General features: G+C 64.8%; 1 protein-coding gene across 1 annotated transcript in view; it reads left to right on the forward strand.

Moving 5' to 3' along the window:
* Positions 1 to 2,601: 2,601 nt before the first annotated feature.
* The window catches only part of LOC128100323 (neuroligin-4, X-linked-like), a 31,284-nt gene continuing 19,010 nt past the window's right edge, over positions 2,602 to 14,875 (forward strand). Inside the window, 4 exon segments of the mRNA XM_052722363.1 lie at positions 2,602 to 2,848; positions 8,058 to 8,171; positions 8,704 to 8,781; positions 9,056 to 9,842. Of these exon segments, the coding sequence (XP_052578323.1) occupies positions 9,389 to 9,842 (454 nt within the window). The 5' untranslated portion in view covers positions 2,602 to 2,848; positions 8,058 to 8,171; positions 8,704 to 8,781; positions 9,056 to 9,388.

Here is a 14,875-nt window from a genome sequence, read left to right on the forward strand (position 1 = left end):
GACAGGAACGTAAACCTCTAACCGGAAGAGCCCGCCCTTCAGACGATGATGGACAGGGCCGGCTGCCGCAGTCCCCGGAAGAGGCCGCCACCGCGACTGTCATTGACAGGAACGGGAGCCTCTAACCGGAAGGGCACGCCTTTCCGGGATGATTGACAGGGGCGGCTGCCGCAGTCCACGGAAGAGCCCGCCCCCGTCACGGTGATTGAAAGGAGGGCGAACCTCTAACCGGAAGAGCCCGCCTGTAGGAGATGATTGACAGGGACGGCTGCCCCAGTCCCCGGAAGCGCCCTCCGCCGCCGCCGTGATTGACAGGGCCGCGCACCGCAAACCGGAAGAGCCCGCCTGTTTGGGATGATTGACAGGTCTGCCTGCCGCAGTCCCCGGAAGAGCCCTCCCCCTTCGCCGTGATTGACAGGCGCGGCCCGTGGGAACCCGCCGGCACCGGAAGTCCCTCCCCCAAGGGATGATTGACACACGAGTGTTTCCAGCCCAAGGATGCGCCCGGCGGCGACGGGATGATTGACAGGCGCGACCCGGAAGTGGCGTTTCTCCCCGACCCGTGCTCCGCCCCCCTCCCCGCCGGGGCCAGAGGTCACACGCCGCGTCCGGACGGACGGACGGACGGACGGACCGACCGACGCCAGGTGGGTGTCGTGGACGCGGCCCGATCCGGGTCTGAGCGTCGCCCCGGGTTGCGTGGATGGGGCGGGACGTCCGGCTTTCCGCTCGGCCGGCGGTGACGTCATCCGGGGCGGGGTGATGGGAGGGGGCGGGGCCTGCGCGTGACTGACACGCGCCCGGCGCCCACAGCAGGCCCCGCCTCCCGTCCGCCATCTTGGGAAAAAATGTTCCCTCCGCCGGAGCCAATCAGCGCGCGCGGCCGAGGCACGGGGGCGGGGCCTGCCCGTGATTGACAGTTCCTCCTTCGCCCCCGTCCGCCATCTTGGACCCCGCTCCCCTCCTCCTCAGCCAATCAGCGCGCGGAGCCGAGACCCTGGGGCGGGGCCTGCGCGTGACTGACAAGCCTCGGGGCGGGGGCGGGGCCTGGTCTTGACTGACAGGCGCCCTCCGCAGCCCCGCCCGCCATCTTGGACCCCGCTCCCCTCCTCCTCCGCAGCCAAACAGCGCGCGCGGCCGAGGTCCGGAGGCGGGGCCTGGTCGTGACTGACAGCCCCTCGCGCTCCCCCCCCGTCCGCCATCTTGGACCCCGCTTCCCTCCTCCGCAGCCAATCAGCGCGCGCGGCCGAGGCCCTGGGGCGGGGCCTTCGCGTGCCTGACAGGCCTCGGGGCGGGGGCGGGGTCTAGTCGTGACAGACAGGCGCCTTCCGCAGCCCCGTCCGCCATCTTGGACCCCCGCTCCCCTCCTCCGCAGCCAAACAGCGCGCGCGGCCGAGGCCCTGGGGCGGGGCCTGGGCTTGACTGACAGCCCCTCCCGCTCCCTCCGTCCGCCATCTTGGGCCCCGCTCCCCTCCTCCTCCGCAGCCAATCAGCGCGCGCGGCCGAGGTCCGGGGGCGGGGCCTTCGCCTGACTGACAGGCCTTGGGGCGGGGCTTGGGTGAGACTGACAGGCGCCCTCCACACCGCCCCGTCCGCCATCTTGGACCCCGCTTCCCTCCTCCCCAGCCAATCAGCGCGCGGCCTTTGCCCCAGGGAGGCGGGGCGTCGGCTTGACTGACAGGCGCCTTCCGCAGCCCCGTCCGCCATCTTGGACCCCCGCTCCCCTCCTCCGCAGCCAATCAGCGCGCGCGGCCGAGGTCCGGGGGGCGGGACCTTTGCGTGACTGACAGTTCCTCCCGCGCCCCCGTCCGCCATCTTGGACCCCGCTTCCCTCCTCCGCAGCCAATCAGCGCGCGCGGCCTTCGCCTGACTGACAGGCCTCGGGCGGGGGCGGGGCCTGGTCGTGACTGACAGGCGCCCTCCGCAGTCCGGGACCCCGCTTCCCTCCTCCTCCGCAGCCAATCAGCGCGCGCGGCCGAGGCCCGAGGGGGGCGGGGCCTGGGCCTGACTGACAGCCCTCCGCCATGTTGGACCCCGCTCCCCTCCTCCGCAGCCAATCAGCGCGCGCGGCCGTGTCCCAGGGGCGGGACCTTTGCGTGACTGACAGTTCCTCCCGCTCCCCCGTCCGCCATCTTGGACCCCGCTCCCCTCCTCCGCAGCCAATCAGCGCGCGCGGCCGAGGCCCGGAGGCGGGGCCTGCGCGTGACTGACAGTTCCTCCTTCTCCCGCCCGCCATCTTGGGCCCCGCTCCCCTCCTCCTCCGCAGCCAATCAGCGCGCGCGGCCGTGTCCCGGAGGCGGGGCCTGCGCGTGACTGACAGGCGCCCTCCGCTGCACCGTCCGCCATCTTGGACCCCGCTTCCGTCCGCAGCCAATCAGCGCGCGCGACCGAGGCCCTGGGGAGGGCCCTGGGCTTGAGTGACAGCCCTCCGCCATCCTTGGACCCCGCTCCCCTCCTCCGCAGCCAATCAGCGCGCGCGGAGCCGAGGCCCGAGGGGGGCGGGGCCCGCCCGCCGCGGTGGCCGCCGGGAGCCGCCCGCTTTTTTTTTTTTTTTTTTTTCCCCCCTCCGACTTTAATCCCAAGATGGCGACGCCGCCGTCGCCGTCGCCGGCGTCGCCGCCGCCGCGGGGTCACGTGACGCCGCCGCCGCCGCGTCTACGGGGCGGGTAGGTGACCCGGATGTCTGCGGGGGACCCGGATGCAGCCGCCGGGAGCGTCGGACTCGGACCCGGAGCCGCCGCCGCCGCCGCGGCCGCAGTGTCCCCGGCCCAAGGCCCGTCCCTTAAAGGCGCAGGGCGCGCGTGATGGACAGGTGGTGCAGTGATTGACAGGCCGGGGCCTGCAGCAGGTCAGGGCCCGGGGCGGGTTTGGTTTGTTTTTTATTTTTGATGTATTTATTTTTCCTCCTCGGCCCCGGGTCCGAGCATTTTTAAAAAAAATAATAATAATCATTTGCGAGGCGTTTAAAAAAAAAAAAGATTCGAAATTTGGAAAAAAAATCAAATTTGGAAGAAAAAAAATTAAAATAGTTTTCTTTTTCTTCCAAATTTTAAATTCGGAATTGGGCGCAAATTGGAAATTTAAATGTTTTATATTTTTTTTCCGTCCGGGGTCGAGGGTCGTAATTTATTTGCTATTTTTTTCCCCCCCCGCCCTCCGGGTATTTTTTATTTTATTTTATTTTGTTTTATTTTATTTTTATTTTATTTCCTTATATTTTATTTTATTTCATTTTATTTTATTTTGTTTCATTTTATTTTATTTTTATTTTATTTGATATCGTTTTATTTTATTTTATTTTATTTTATTTCATTTTATTTTATTTTATTTCATTTTATTTTATTTCATTTTATTTTATTTTATTTCATTTTATCTTATTTTTATTTTACTTTGTTTCATTTTACTTTATTTTTATTTTATTTGATATCATTTTATTTTATTTTATTTCATTTTATTTTATTTCATTTTATTTTATTTCCGGCCCCGGGCGCGGGGACCGGGTTGAGGACCCGCTGCTCGGGCCTCGCGGGGCGTCCGTCCGTCCGTCCATTCGTTCATTCATTCATTCGTTCATTCACTTTCAATTTAAAATTTAATTTCAATTTAAAATTTAATTTAACCATTCAGATTTAATTTTTGCAATTCGTGTCCGCGGCCTGTGCGCGCGCCGGGCTCCCGTCGTCCTCCTGCACCCCGAAACCTCCGGCGCCCCTTTATTTTTTTTTTTTTCCAATCCCCTGCCGCGCATGCACGACCGAAATTCAAAAATTTTAAAATTTCTAAAATTTTAAAATTTTAAAAATTTTGAAATTTTAACATGATGATGATGATTCTTTTTGCTGCGGTCCGGGGTGAGTTTGCTGAGCCGGGCCGGGTTGGGGGGGGGGGGGAGGGCGCTGCGGAGAGACGCCGGGGAGGGACCGCGTGGAAAAAAAGAAAGAAAATTGAAAAAAAAAATTGAAAAAAAATTTTTAAAATTTCAAATTTCAAATTTTAAAATTTTTTTTCATTTTTTTTTTTTTTTTGGTGGGGAGTCCCCCCGGCCCGGGGTGCCCGGGGTGTCCGGGTGGCTCCGGGGCGCTGCGGCGGCGGCGGCGGCGGCTGGGCCCCGACCCGGGTTGGATTCAAATTTTTATGAATTAAAATTGAAATTTGAAATTTTTAAATTTCAAATTTTAAAATTTTTTTTTTATTTTGAAATTTTGATTTTTTTTTTACATTCCGACTCCGCGGGTCCCGGGTCCCGGGTCCGGGCGGGGGAGGGGCGGCCCCGGGCCCTGGCGGCTCCTCAGGCCGTGGCGGCGGCGGCGGCGGCTGCGTTTTCCCCGCTTCCGTGGTCCCGGGCCGCCCCGACCGGCACCATCCCAACTCCCCCCCCACCCACCCACCCCCCCCAGTCACTCACAGAGACCCCCTGTCCCCCTGGAGGCCCACGGGGGGGGGAGAGGAGGGAGAGAAGCGGGTCCGGGGGCCTGCGGGGGAGTCCGTGCGGCTGTGTGTGTGGGGGGGGTTGGGATGGTGCCGGTCGGGGCCCGGGGTCTGTGTGGGGGGTATCTAGGGGGTTGGGATGGTGCTGGTGGCTGTGAGGGGGGATCTAGGGGGTTGGGATGGTGCTGGTGGCTGTGAGGGGGGATCTAGGGGGTTGGGATGGTGCCGGTCTGTGCGGAGGGGGTTGGGATGGCGCCGGTCGGGGCCTGGGGTCTGTGTGGGGGGATCTGGGGGGTTGGGATGGTGCCGGTCGGGGCCCGGGGTCTGTGCGGGGGGGTGATCTAGGGGGTCGGGATGGTGCCGGTCGGTGGGGCCCGGGGTCTGTGTGTGGGGGGGGGACCTAGGGGGTTGGGATGGTGCCGGTGGCTGTGAGGGGGGATCTAGGGGGTCGGGATGGTGCCGGTCGGCGGGGCCCCGGGGCCTGTGTGGGGGGATCTAGGGGGTCGGGATGGTGCCGGTCGGTGTCTGGGGGGTTGGGATGGTGCCGGTCGGGGCCCCTGAGGTCTGTGTGTGGGGGATCTAGGGGGTTGGGATGGTGCCGGTCTGTGCGGAGGGGGTTGGGATGGCGCCGGTCTGGAAGGGGGGTTGGGATGGTGCCGGTGGCTCTGTGTGGGGGGATCTAGGGGGTTGGGATGGTGCCGGTCGGGGCCTGGGGTCTGTGTGTGTGGGATCTAGGGGGTTGGGATGGTGCCGGTGGCTGTGAGGGGGGATCTAGGGGGTCGGGATGGTGCCGGTGGCTGTGAGGGGGGATCTAGGGGGTTGGGATGGTGCCGGTGGCTGTGAGGGGGGATCTAGGGGGTTGGGATGGTGCTGGTGGCTGTGAGGTGGAATCTAGGGGGTTGGGATGGTGCCGGTGGCTGTGAGGGGGGATCTAGGGGGTTGGGATGGTGCCGGTGGCTGTGAGGGGGGATCTAGGGGGTTGGGATGGTGCCGGTGGCTGTGAGGGGGGATCTAGGGGGTTGGGATGGTGCCGGTGGCTGTGAGGGTGCCGGTCTGTGCGGAGGGGGTTGGGATGGCGCCGGTCGGGGCCTGGGGTCTGTGTGTGTGGGATCTAGGGGGTTGGGATGGTGCTGGTGGCTGTGTGGGGGAATCTAGGGGGTTGGGATGGTGCCGGTGGCTGTGAGGGGGGATCTAGGGGGTTGGGATGGTGCTGGTGGCTGTGGGGGGATCTAGGGGGTTGGGATGGTGCTGGTGGCTGTGAGGGGGGATCTAGGGGGTTGGGATGGTGCTGGTGGCTGTGTGGGGGGATCTAGGGGGTCGGGATGGTGCCGGTCTGTGCGGAGGGGGTTGGGATGGCGCCGGTCGGGGCCTGGGGTCTGTGTGGGGAGGATCTAGGGGGTTGGGATGGTGCCGGTCGGGGCCCGGGGTCTGTGGGGGGGGATCTAGGGGGTTGGGATAGTGCCGGTCTGTGCGGAGGGGGTTGGGATGGCGCCGGTCGGGGCCCGGGGCCTGTGTGGGGGGGGATCTGGGGGGTTGGGATGGTGCCGGTGGCTGTGAGGGGGGATCTAGGGGGTCGGGATGGTGCCGGTGGCTGTGAGGGGGGATCTAGGGGGTTGGGATGGTGCCGGTGGCTGTGAGGGGGGATCTAGGGGGTCGGGATGGTGCCGGTGGCTGTGAGGGGGGATCTAGGGGGTTGGGATGGTGCCGGTGGCTGTGAGGGGGGATCTAGGGGGTTGGGATGGTGCTGGTGGCTGTGAGGGGGGATCTAGGGGGTCGGGATGGTGCTGGTGGCTGTGAGGGGGGATCTAGGGGGTTGGGATGGTGCCGGTGGCTCTGTGTGGGGGAATCTAGGGGGTTGGGATGGTGCCGGTGGCTGTGTGGGGGGATCTAGGGGGTTGGGATGGTGCCGGTCGGGGCCTGGGGTCTGTGTGTGTGGGATCTAGGGGGTCGGGATGGTGCCGGTGGCTGTGAGGGGGGATCTAGGGGGTTGGGATGGTGCCGGTGGCTGTGAGGGAGGATCTAGGGGGTTGGGATGGTGCTGGTGGCTGTGAGGGGGGATCTAGGGGGTCGGGATGGTGCCGGTCTGTGCGGAGGGGGTTGGGATGGCGCCGGTCGGTGCAGGTTTGGAGCCGGGGTCTGGGGTAAGGGGGGTTGGGATGGTGCCGGTCGCTCGGGGCCGACGCCGCGGGGGGCCTTCTGGGCCCGGGGGTGTGTGTGTCGAGGGGGTCGGGATGGTGCCGGTGGCCGTGTGTACACGTGTGCGTGTGTGAAGGAGCCGGGGGTCTGGGGTGTGTGTGTGCCGGGGAGTCGGGATGGTGCCGGTCCTGGGAGCAGGTTTGGAGCCGGGGGTCCGGGGCGAGGGGGGGGGGGTTGGGATGGTGCCGGTCGCCGTGCGTGCGTGGCCCGTCTGTGTGTGTGTGGGGGGTCGGGATGATGCCGATCTGGAACCCGGGGGGTCCCCGGGTCGGGGCGTGTTGCGTGTGCGTGTGTGTGGGGGGGGTCGGGATGGTGCCGATCCCGCGAGTGTGCGCGCGTGTGCGCGCGCGTGTGGAGGGTTGGGGTCCCGTGCGTGCGCGTTTGCGTGTCCGCGTGTGATGGCGGGGCGGGGGGGGGTGGGGTCGGCACGCCTGCGAGGGGGTGGGGTCGGGACGGTGCCGTCCCGTGTTCCCTGCGTGTCGCCTGTCGTGCGTGTGTGTGCGTGGAGCGGGCTCTGCTCACACGCGTGTGCACGAGTTGATGGTCTGCACACGCGTGTCACACGTGTGTCGCACGCGGCTCCGGGTCCGTGTGTCTGTGCGCATCCCGCGGGCCCGGGGCGATGCCCACGGCCGCGCACACGCGTGTCACACACCCGGCCCGGGGCCCGCGTCTCCTCCACGCGTGGAACACGGCGCGTGGCGTGTGTCGCGTGTGACGTGCCGGGACCCGTGTCCGGGGGTGCGTGGGCGAGCACTCACGCGGACATACGTGTGCGTGTGCGCAGACACGTCAAGACACGCGGGCAGGCGTGCGTGGCGACCCGTGACAGACACGCGTCCCCGGAGCCCCGGGCGTGACCCGCGTCCCCGGCGGGGCCGACACACGCATGTGAGGCGTGAGCACGCATGAAGTGTGTGTGTGTGGACGCCGAACACACGCCGAGGACACGTGTGACGGACACGCGTGTGCGGCCGCACGGGCGCGTGCAGGGCAGAGGTGCCGGTGCGTACGTGTGCGTCTGTGAACACGGGTGTAAGCGTGTGTGTGTGAAAGCTCATGCGTGTGTTGGCGTCGGCGCCGGCCACGCGTGTTTAAGTGACATGGACACGTGTGAGTCCCCGTGCGTGTTCTTCACTCGTCAGGTGTGTCCTTGTGTGGACAGGGAGGCGTCACGCGTGTTGGGTCCGGGGGGGACCCCGCGGGTGGGCGCCGGGACGGTGGGCCGTCCGCACACGCGAACACGTGTGTCCTCTGCACGTGCATGGCGCACGGTGGTCTCGGTCCGCGTGGAACACGCGTGTGAATGCGTGTGCGCGGGAGGCGGGGCGGGGACCGAGGCACGACCGACCGCGCGCCGCCGTCCATGCTCAGGTCCACACACGCGTGTGATCCCGTGACCGGCAGGCTCACCGTGTCCTCCTCCCCGGCAGGTCGCCTGGCGAGCGCGTGACGTGGCGAGCGACCCGGACGTGACCCCGAGGCCCCCGCGGCGGCCGACGTCGTCGTCGGCGTGACGGGCGTCACGCGTGTGGATTCCGTGACAGGTGAGCGGCGGGTCCCCGGTGGGGGGGGGGGGCCGTCACTGCCTGCGTGATGTGCGCACGTGTCGTCACGCGTGTGGTACGCACGAACACGCGATGTCTCCCGTGTACAGCGCGCACGTGCGTGTGAAGCGCGGTCTCCTCGGCCGCGTGTCACGTGTACACGCGTGTGCGAGGACGCGGGGTCCGACTTGGTCCCGCGGAGCCACGCGGGAAGTATGTACGGGACGGGAAGGACACGTGTGTCCCACGTGTGGGTTCGCACGCGCGTGTCTGTGCGCACACGGCGACACGTGACGACACGGACCCTGTGCCGGCTGCGCGCACGCTCGGACTCTCCCCCCCTTACGCACTCACGCGTGTTCCCGTGACCTGGTCCTCCGTGTTCACACGCGTGGATTCACACGCGTGAAATCCCCGACACGGGTCGGTGTCGTCACGTCCCGACACGCGTGTTTTCCCGGCGCCCTGGCGTGGGCGGGCCTTGCCTGAGCCGTGTCCGTGACGTCCCTTCCTGTCACGTGTGTGCCCGCAGGCCCCGACCCCGGACGTGGGGGACGCCGCCGAGTCGTTCCCAGCGGAACACGCGTGACACGTGTTCCTAGCTGACACGGTAAGCGTGGGGGCCGGGGGCGGCGGGCCCGGGCGTGTCACGGGGCGCGTGGTCTGTGTCCCTGACCCGTGTGGCTGCGTGTCCACCCGTGTGCCTGGAGCCAAGGGAGGCCCGCGGCACGTGTCCACGCGTGTTCGGTGCGATTCCGTGTCGACGCGATCACGTTCGCACGCGTGTCCCGCGTGGGACGGGAAACAGGAAGTGGGGGGACAGGAAGTGCCCGCCCCCCCCGCCCCCGCCCCGCACTCACCCTGTCCGTCTCTTTCCCCCTCAGGCCCCGAGGACCCGTGTTCCCCGCCGCGCACCACGCGGGACGCCGCCCCGCGAGGACGCCATGATGACTCCCGCCCGCGACCCTCCGCGGGACCCCCGCCCGCCCCGCCCCGCGCGACCCTGACCCGGCCCCCGCCACGGCGACGCTCGGACCCGCGCACGTGCGCACACGCGTGTCTTCACGCCGACGTCTTGTGACTGTTGACCGACCGCGGCGGCGGCCATGTTCCCGTCGACCTCGGCGTGACCCCCCGCGCCCCCCTCCCACGCCCCCACCCGCGTCCCACCCCGCCCGTCCCGGCCGCGGCCTCGGCGGCGGCGACACGCGTGTAGCATGTCGCCGCGCCCGTCGCCCCCCCGCGTGCTGCTGTGGGTCGTCGCGGCGGCCGTGTCGGCGTCGTCGTCAGCGTCGGCGTCGGCGTCGGCCTCGGCGTCCCCGGCGCACCCCGTGGTGAGCACGCACTACGGGCGCCTGCGCGGCACACGCGTGTCGCTGCCGGGCGAGCTGCTGGGCCCCGTGGAGCAGTTCCTGGGCGTGCCGTACGCGGCGCCGCCCACGGGCGAGCGGCGGTTCCAGGCGCCCGAGCCGCCCTCGTCCTGGCCCGGCGTGCGCAACGCCACGGGGTTCGCGCCCGTGTGCCCGCAGCCGCTGGACGAGCGCGCGCTGCCCCGCGACATGCTGCCCGTGTGGTTCTCGGCCGCCGGCCCCGACGCGCTGGGCGCCTACCTGCAGGAGCAGAGCGAGGACTGCCTCTTCCTCAACCTCTACGTGCCCGCCGCCCCCGACGGTGAGCGCGGGGGGAGGGGACACGGGTGGGGGACACACGGGGGCGGCGGGACGTCATGTGGCGGGCCGGGGTGTCGGGTGTGGGTGGTGTGTGGATGGCGTGGGGTCGCGTGTGGTCGTGTGTCGGGCTGTGGTGTCGTGGGATGTGGCGTGTGGGTCGTGGGGTGTCGCGTGTGGGTGGCGTGGGGTCGCGTGTGGTCGGGTGTTGGGCTGTGGTGTCGCATGTGGGTCGTGGGATGTCGTGTGTCGGGCCGTGGTGTCGTGTGATGTGGCGTGTGGGTCGTGGGACGTCGCGTGTGGTCGTGTGTCGGGCTGTGGTGTCGTGGGATGTGGCGTGTGGGTCGTGGGGTGTCACGTGTGGTCATGTGTCGGGCCGTGGGGTCGCGTGTGGTCGGGTGTTGGGCTGCGGTGTCGCATGTGGGTTGTGGGATGTCGTGTGTCGGGCTGTGGTGTCGTGTGATGTGGCGTGTGGGTCGTGGGACGTCGCGTGTGGTCGTGTGTCGGGCCGTGGTGTCGCGTGTGGGTGGCGTGGGGTCGTGTGTGGGTGACATGTTGGTTGTTTGGTGTCGTGTGTCGGGCCGTGGTGTCGTATGATGTGGCGTGTGGGTCGTGGGGTGTCGCGTGTGGTCGTGTGTCGGGCCGTGGGGTCGCGTGTGGTCGGGTGTTGGGCTGTGGTGTCGCGTGTGGGTCGTGGGATGTCGTGTGTCGGGCCGTGGTGTCGCATGATGTGGCGTGTGGGTGGTGGGGCGTCGCGTGTGGTCGTGTGTTGGGCAGTGGTGTCGTGTGATGTGGTGTGTTGGTCGTGTGATGTCGCATTTGGGTGGCGTGTGGGTCGTGGGATGTCGCGTGTGGGTGGCGTGGTGTCGCGTGTGGTCGTGTGTTGGGCTGTGGTGTCACGTGTGGGTGCCTTGTGGGTCGTGGGATGTCGCGTGATGTCGCATGTGGGTGGCGTGGTGTCGCGTGCGGGTGGCATGGGGTCGTGTGTGGTCGTGTGTCGGGCCGTGGTGTCTCGTGATGTGGCGTGTGGGTCGTGGGATGTCGTGTGCGGGTCGCCTGGGGTCGCGTGTGGGTGACATGTTGGTTGTTTGATGTCGTGTGTGGGCGGCGTGGTGTCGTGTGTGGTCGTGTGTTGGGCTGTGGTGTCGCGTGTGGGTGTCGTGTGGGTTGTGGGATGTCGCGTGTGGTCGTGTGTTGGGCTGTGGTGTCATGGGATGTCGCGTGTGGGTCGTGGGATGTCGCGTGTGGGTGGTGTGGTGTCGTGTGTGGCCGTGTGTCGTGCCGTGGTGTCTCGTGATGTGGCGGGTGGGTCGTGGGATGTCGTGTGTGGGTCGCCTGGGGTCGCGTGTGGGTGACATGTTGGTTGTTTGATATCGTCTGTGGGTGGCGTGGGGTCGTGTGTCGGGCTGTGGTGTCACGTGATGTGGCGTGTTGGTCGTCGGATGTCGTGTGTTGGTGGCGTGTCGCGTGTGGTCGTGTGTCGGGCTGTGGTGTCGCATGATGGGGCGTGTTGGTCATGGGATGTCCTGTGTGGTTGGCGTGTTTGTCGTGGGATGTTGTGTGTGGTTGCCGTGGGGTCACGTGTGGGTGGCATGTTGGTTGTTTGATGTCGTGTGTAGGGTGCGTGGTGTCGCGTGTGGTCGTGGGTTGGGCTGTGGTGTCGCGTGATGTGGCGTGTGGGTGGTGTGGGGTTGCGTGTGGTCATGTGGGTAGCATGTGGGTCATGGGATGTCGCGTGTGGGTGGCGTGTGGGTCGTGGGCTGTCGCGTGTGGGTGGCATGGGGTCGCGTGTGGGTGACATGTTTGTTGATGTCGTGTGTGGGTGGCGTGGTGTTGTGTGTGGTCGTGTGTCGGGCCGTGGTGTCTCGTGATGTGGCGGGTGGGTCGTGTGATGTGTGTGGGTGGCATGTCATGTGTGGTCGTGTGTTGGGCCGTGGTGTTGCGTGATGTGGCGTGTTGGTCATGGGATGTCGCGTGTGGGTCGCGTGGGGTCGCGTTGGTCGTGTGTCAGGCTGTGGTGTCGCGTGTCGGTGGCGTGTGTGTCGTGGGACGTCGTGCGGTGCAGGCTCGCGTGGTGTCACGTGCGGTCATGCTTTTGGGGCCGTGATGTCACATGACGTCAGTTGATGTGTCACGTGTGATGTTGCCTGTGGGTCCTGGGTGTTGCGTGGTGTGTGTTGGTGGCGTGATGCCGTGCGTGGTCGCGTGCTTGGCTGTGGTGTCTCGTGACGTCGCGTGTGGGGTCGTGAGGTTGTTTGACGTGGTGTGTGGTCCCGTGTGGGGGCCGTGGTGTCGCGTGTCGGGCCTGGGTGTTCGTGTGATATGGCGTGATGTCGTGGGATGCCGTGCGTGGCCGCGTGCTGGCTGTGGTGTCCCGTGACGTCGCGTGGGAGCCCGTGATGTTGCGTGATGTCGCGTGTGGTCATGTGTGGGCTCGTGATGTCGCATGACGTCGGGTGTTGGTGGCGTGTGACGTCGCATGTGGGGCCCTGGGTGTTGCGTGAAGTGTGTTGGTGGCGTGATGTCATGTGTGGGGCCTTGGTGTCATGTGATGTCGCGGGTCAGTCACGGGATGTCACGTGTCAGGCCGTGACGTCGCGTGTCAGGCTGTGGTGTCGTGTGATGTGGCCTGTTGGTTGTGATGGCGCGTGTGGGGCCGTGATGTCGCGTGTGGGTGGCGTGATGTCACGTGTTGGGCCTGCGCGTTCGTGTGATACGGCGTGAGGTCATGTGTGGTCACGTGTGGGGCCGTGGTGTCGCGGGTCAGGCTGTGTGATGCGTGGGATCATGTGTGGGGCCGTGATGTCCCATGACGTTGGTTGGGCCTTGGTGTCGCGTGTCAGACTGTGATGTCGCGTGTGGGGCCCTGGTGTCGCGGGATGTGGCGTGTTGGGCGCGTGATACCGCGTGTGGTCACGTGTGGGGCCGTGACGTGTCCCGTGACGTCACGGCTTGGACGCTGCTGTCCCATGGTGTCGCGTGATGTCGCGTGTCGGGGCCGTGACATGGCGTGTCACGTCAACGGGGCTCCCCCGTGCACACGGGTTGCGGGTGGGGACCCGTGACCTGGCGACCCCCGACCACCTCCCCCGATGGCCCCCCTGGCCGCCGGCGCCGTCGACGCACGCCCGGCCCGCCCCCCCCCACCACGTTGGCGTGTCGTTGGCGTGTTCCCGAGCCCGGCGGCGATGGCTGCGGGGGGCCGTTGGCCTATGCAGGAGGCCCGGGCGCCCCTCATTTGCATATTCATGAGCCGCCTGCGTCCCCGCCCACGGCCGGGCGCTCCTCATTTGCATATCAACGCCCCACCCAAGGTCATTTGCATATCCGGGGGCCTCGGCCGTGCTCATTTGCATACGCTTTGCATATCCACAACCCGGGAGCATTTGCATAGCCCCGCCCATCGCTTCCCATTTGCATATTCCCAGCGAGAGCCATTTGCATATTCATGAGTCACCTGTGTCCCCGCCCATGGCCAGGCGCTCCTCATTTGCATGTCCCCGCCCCACCCGAGGTCGTTTGCATATCTCCGGGCCTCGGCCGTGCTCATTTGCATACGCTTTGCATATCCACGGGCCCGGGAGCATCTGCACAGCCCCACCCACCCCCGCCGATTTGCATATTCCCAGCGAGAGCCATTTGCATATTCATGAGCCTCCTGTGTCCATGGCCAGGGGATCGTCATTTGCATAGCCCCGCCCCACCCGAGGTCATTTGCATACCCGGGACTCAGCTGTGCTCATTTGCATACGCTTTGCATATTCACGGGCCCGGGAGCATCTGCACAGCCCCGCCCACCGCTCCCCATTTGCATATTCCCAGCATTAGCTATTTGCATATTCATGAGTCACCTGTGTCCATGGCCAGGGGCTCCTCATTTGCATATCTCCGCCCCGCCCGAGGTCATTTGCATAGCCCTGTCCACCGCTTCCTATTTGCATATTGCCACCCAGAGCCATTTGCATATTCATGAGGCCCGGGCGCATTTTTGCCTATGAATGAGCTCCGGGCTCCGCATTTGCATATCCCCGCCCCTGGCCTCGGACGTGCTCATGTGCATACGCTTTGCATATTCCTGGTCCATGGGCCTTTGCATAGCCCCGCCCACCGTCCGGCCATTTGCGTACTGGAGAGGCCACACCCTCCCAATTTGCATAACCCCTCCCACCGCTACCCATTTGCATACGGAAGAGGTCACACCCTCCCAATTTGCATAACCCCCTCCCACCGCTACCCATTTGCATACAGAAGAGGTCACACCCTCCCTTTTTGCATGACCCCCCGCCCACCAGCCGCCCATCTGCATATTCCCAGCCACATCCATTTGCATATTCATGAGCTCCGGGTTCCACATTTGCATATCCCCCGCCCCGCCGGCCTCCCATTTGCATATCCCCGGCCCGGGACCCTTTGCCTTTGCAGAGTCATGGTCCCCGCCGGAGCCCATTTGCATACCCACCGCTCGTTTGCATATCGCGGGGCCCCTCATTTGCATATCCACGTATTTTTTTCCGTTGTCGCTCTTTTTTTTTTAATCCGTCGCCATCGTCGCTGTCTCATCCCGCGCCGCTTCCGTCACGCCACGCGCACCGCGCACGCGGTCGCCGCCCCCCGCGCTTCCCAGCGTCCCGCCGCGCCCCGTGGATCTTTGCGGGTTCCTTTTTTTTTTTTTCATTTTGCTTCCGTTTCGCGGTTTTTTTAATTTAAAATTTGATGTTAATTTCGCGTGAAAATTTCTACGCGATTTTCTCGTGTTTTTGTGCGTTTTACTTTTGCGTTTCTTTATTTAAATTTAAATTTGATCCAAATTTTTTTTACGTGTTTTTTTCCTACAATTTTTTTTATTCTTGAGCGTGTTCGACTCTCGCGTTACCGCGCTCACCTGTGACCATATAGTTTACCTAAGGAAGCGCCTCCGCGGTTTACCGTTTTTAGTATTTTTTTTTTTAGCTGATTTTTAATATGAATTCACTGGAACGCGGGTCGATGGTCGCGTTATTTTTTTTTTAAATTCTAATTTAATTGGAAACTTTTTGG

The sequence above is a fragment of the Peromyscus californicus genome, unplaced genomic scaffold, assembly GCF_007827085.1.
Source record: "Peromyscus californicus insignis strain IS unplaced genomic scaffold, ASM782708v3 Scaffold_73__1_contigs__length_203332, whole genome shotgun sequence".
Lineage (NCBI taxonomy): Eukaryota > Metazoa > Chordata > Mammalia > Rodentia > Cricetidae > Peromyscus > Peromyscus californicus.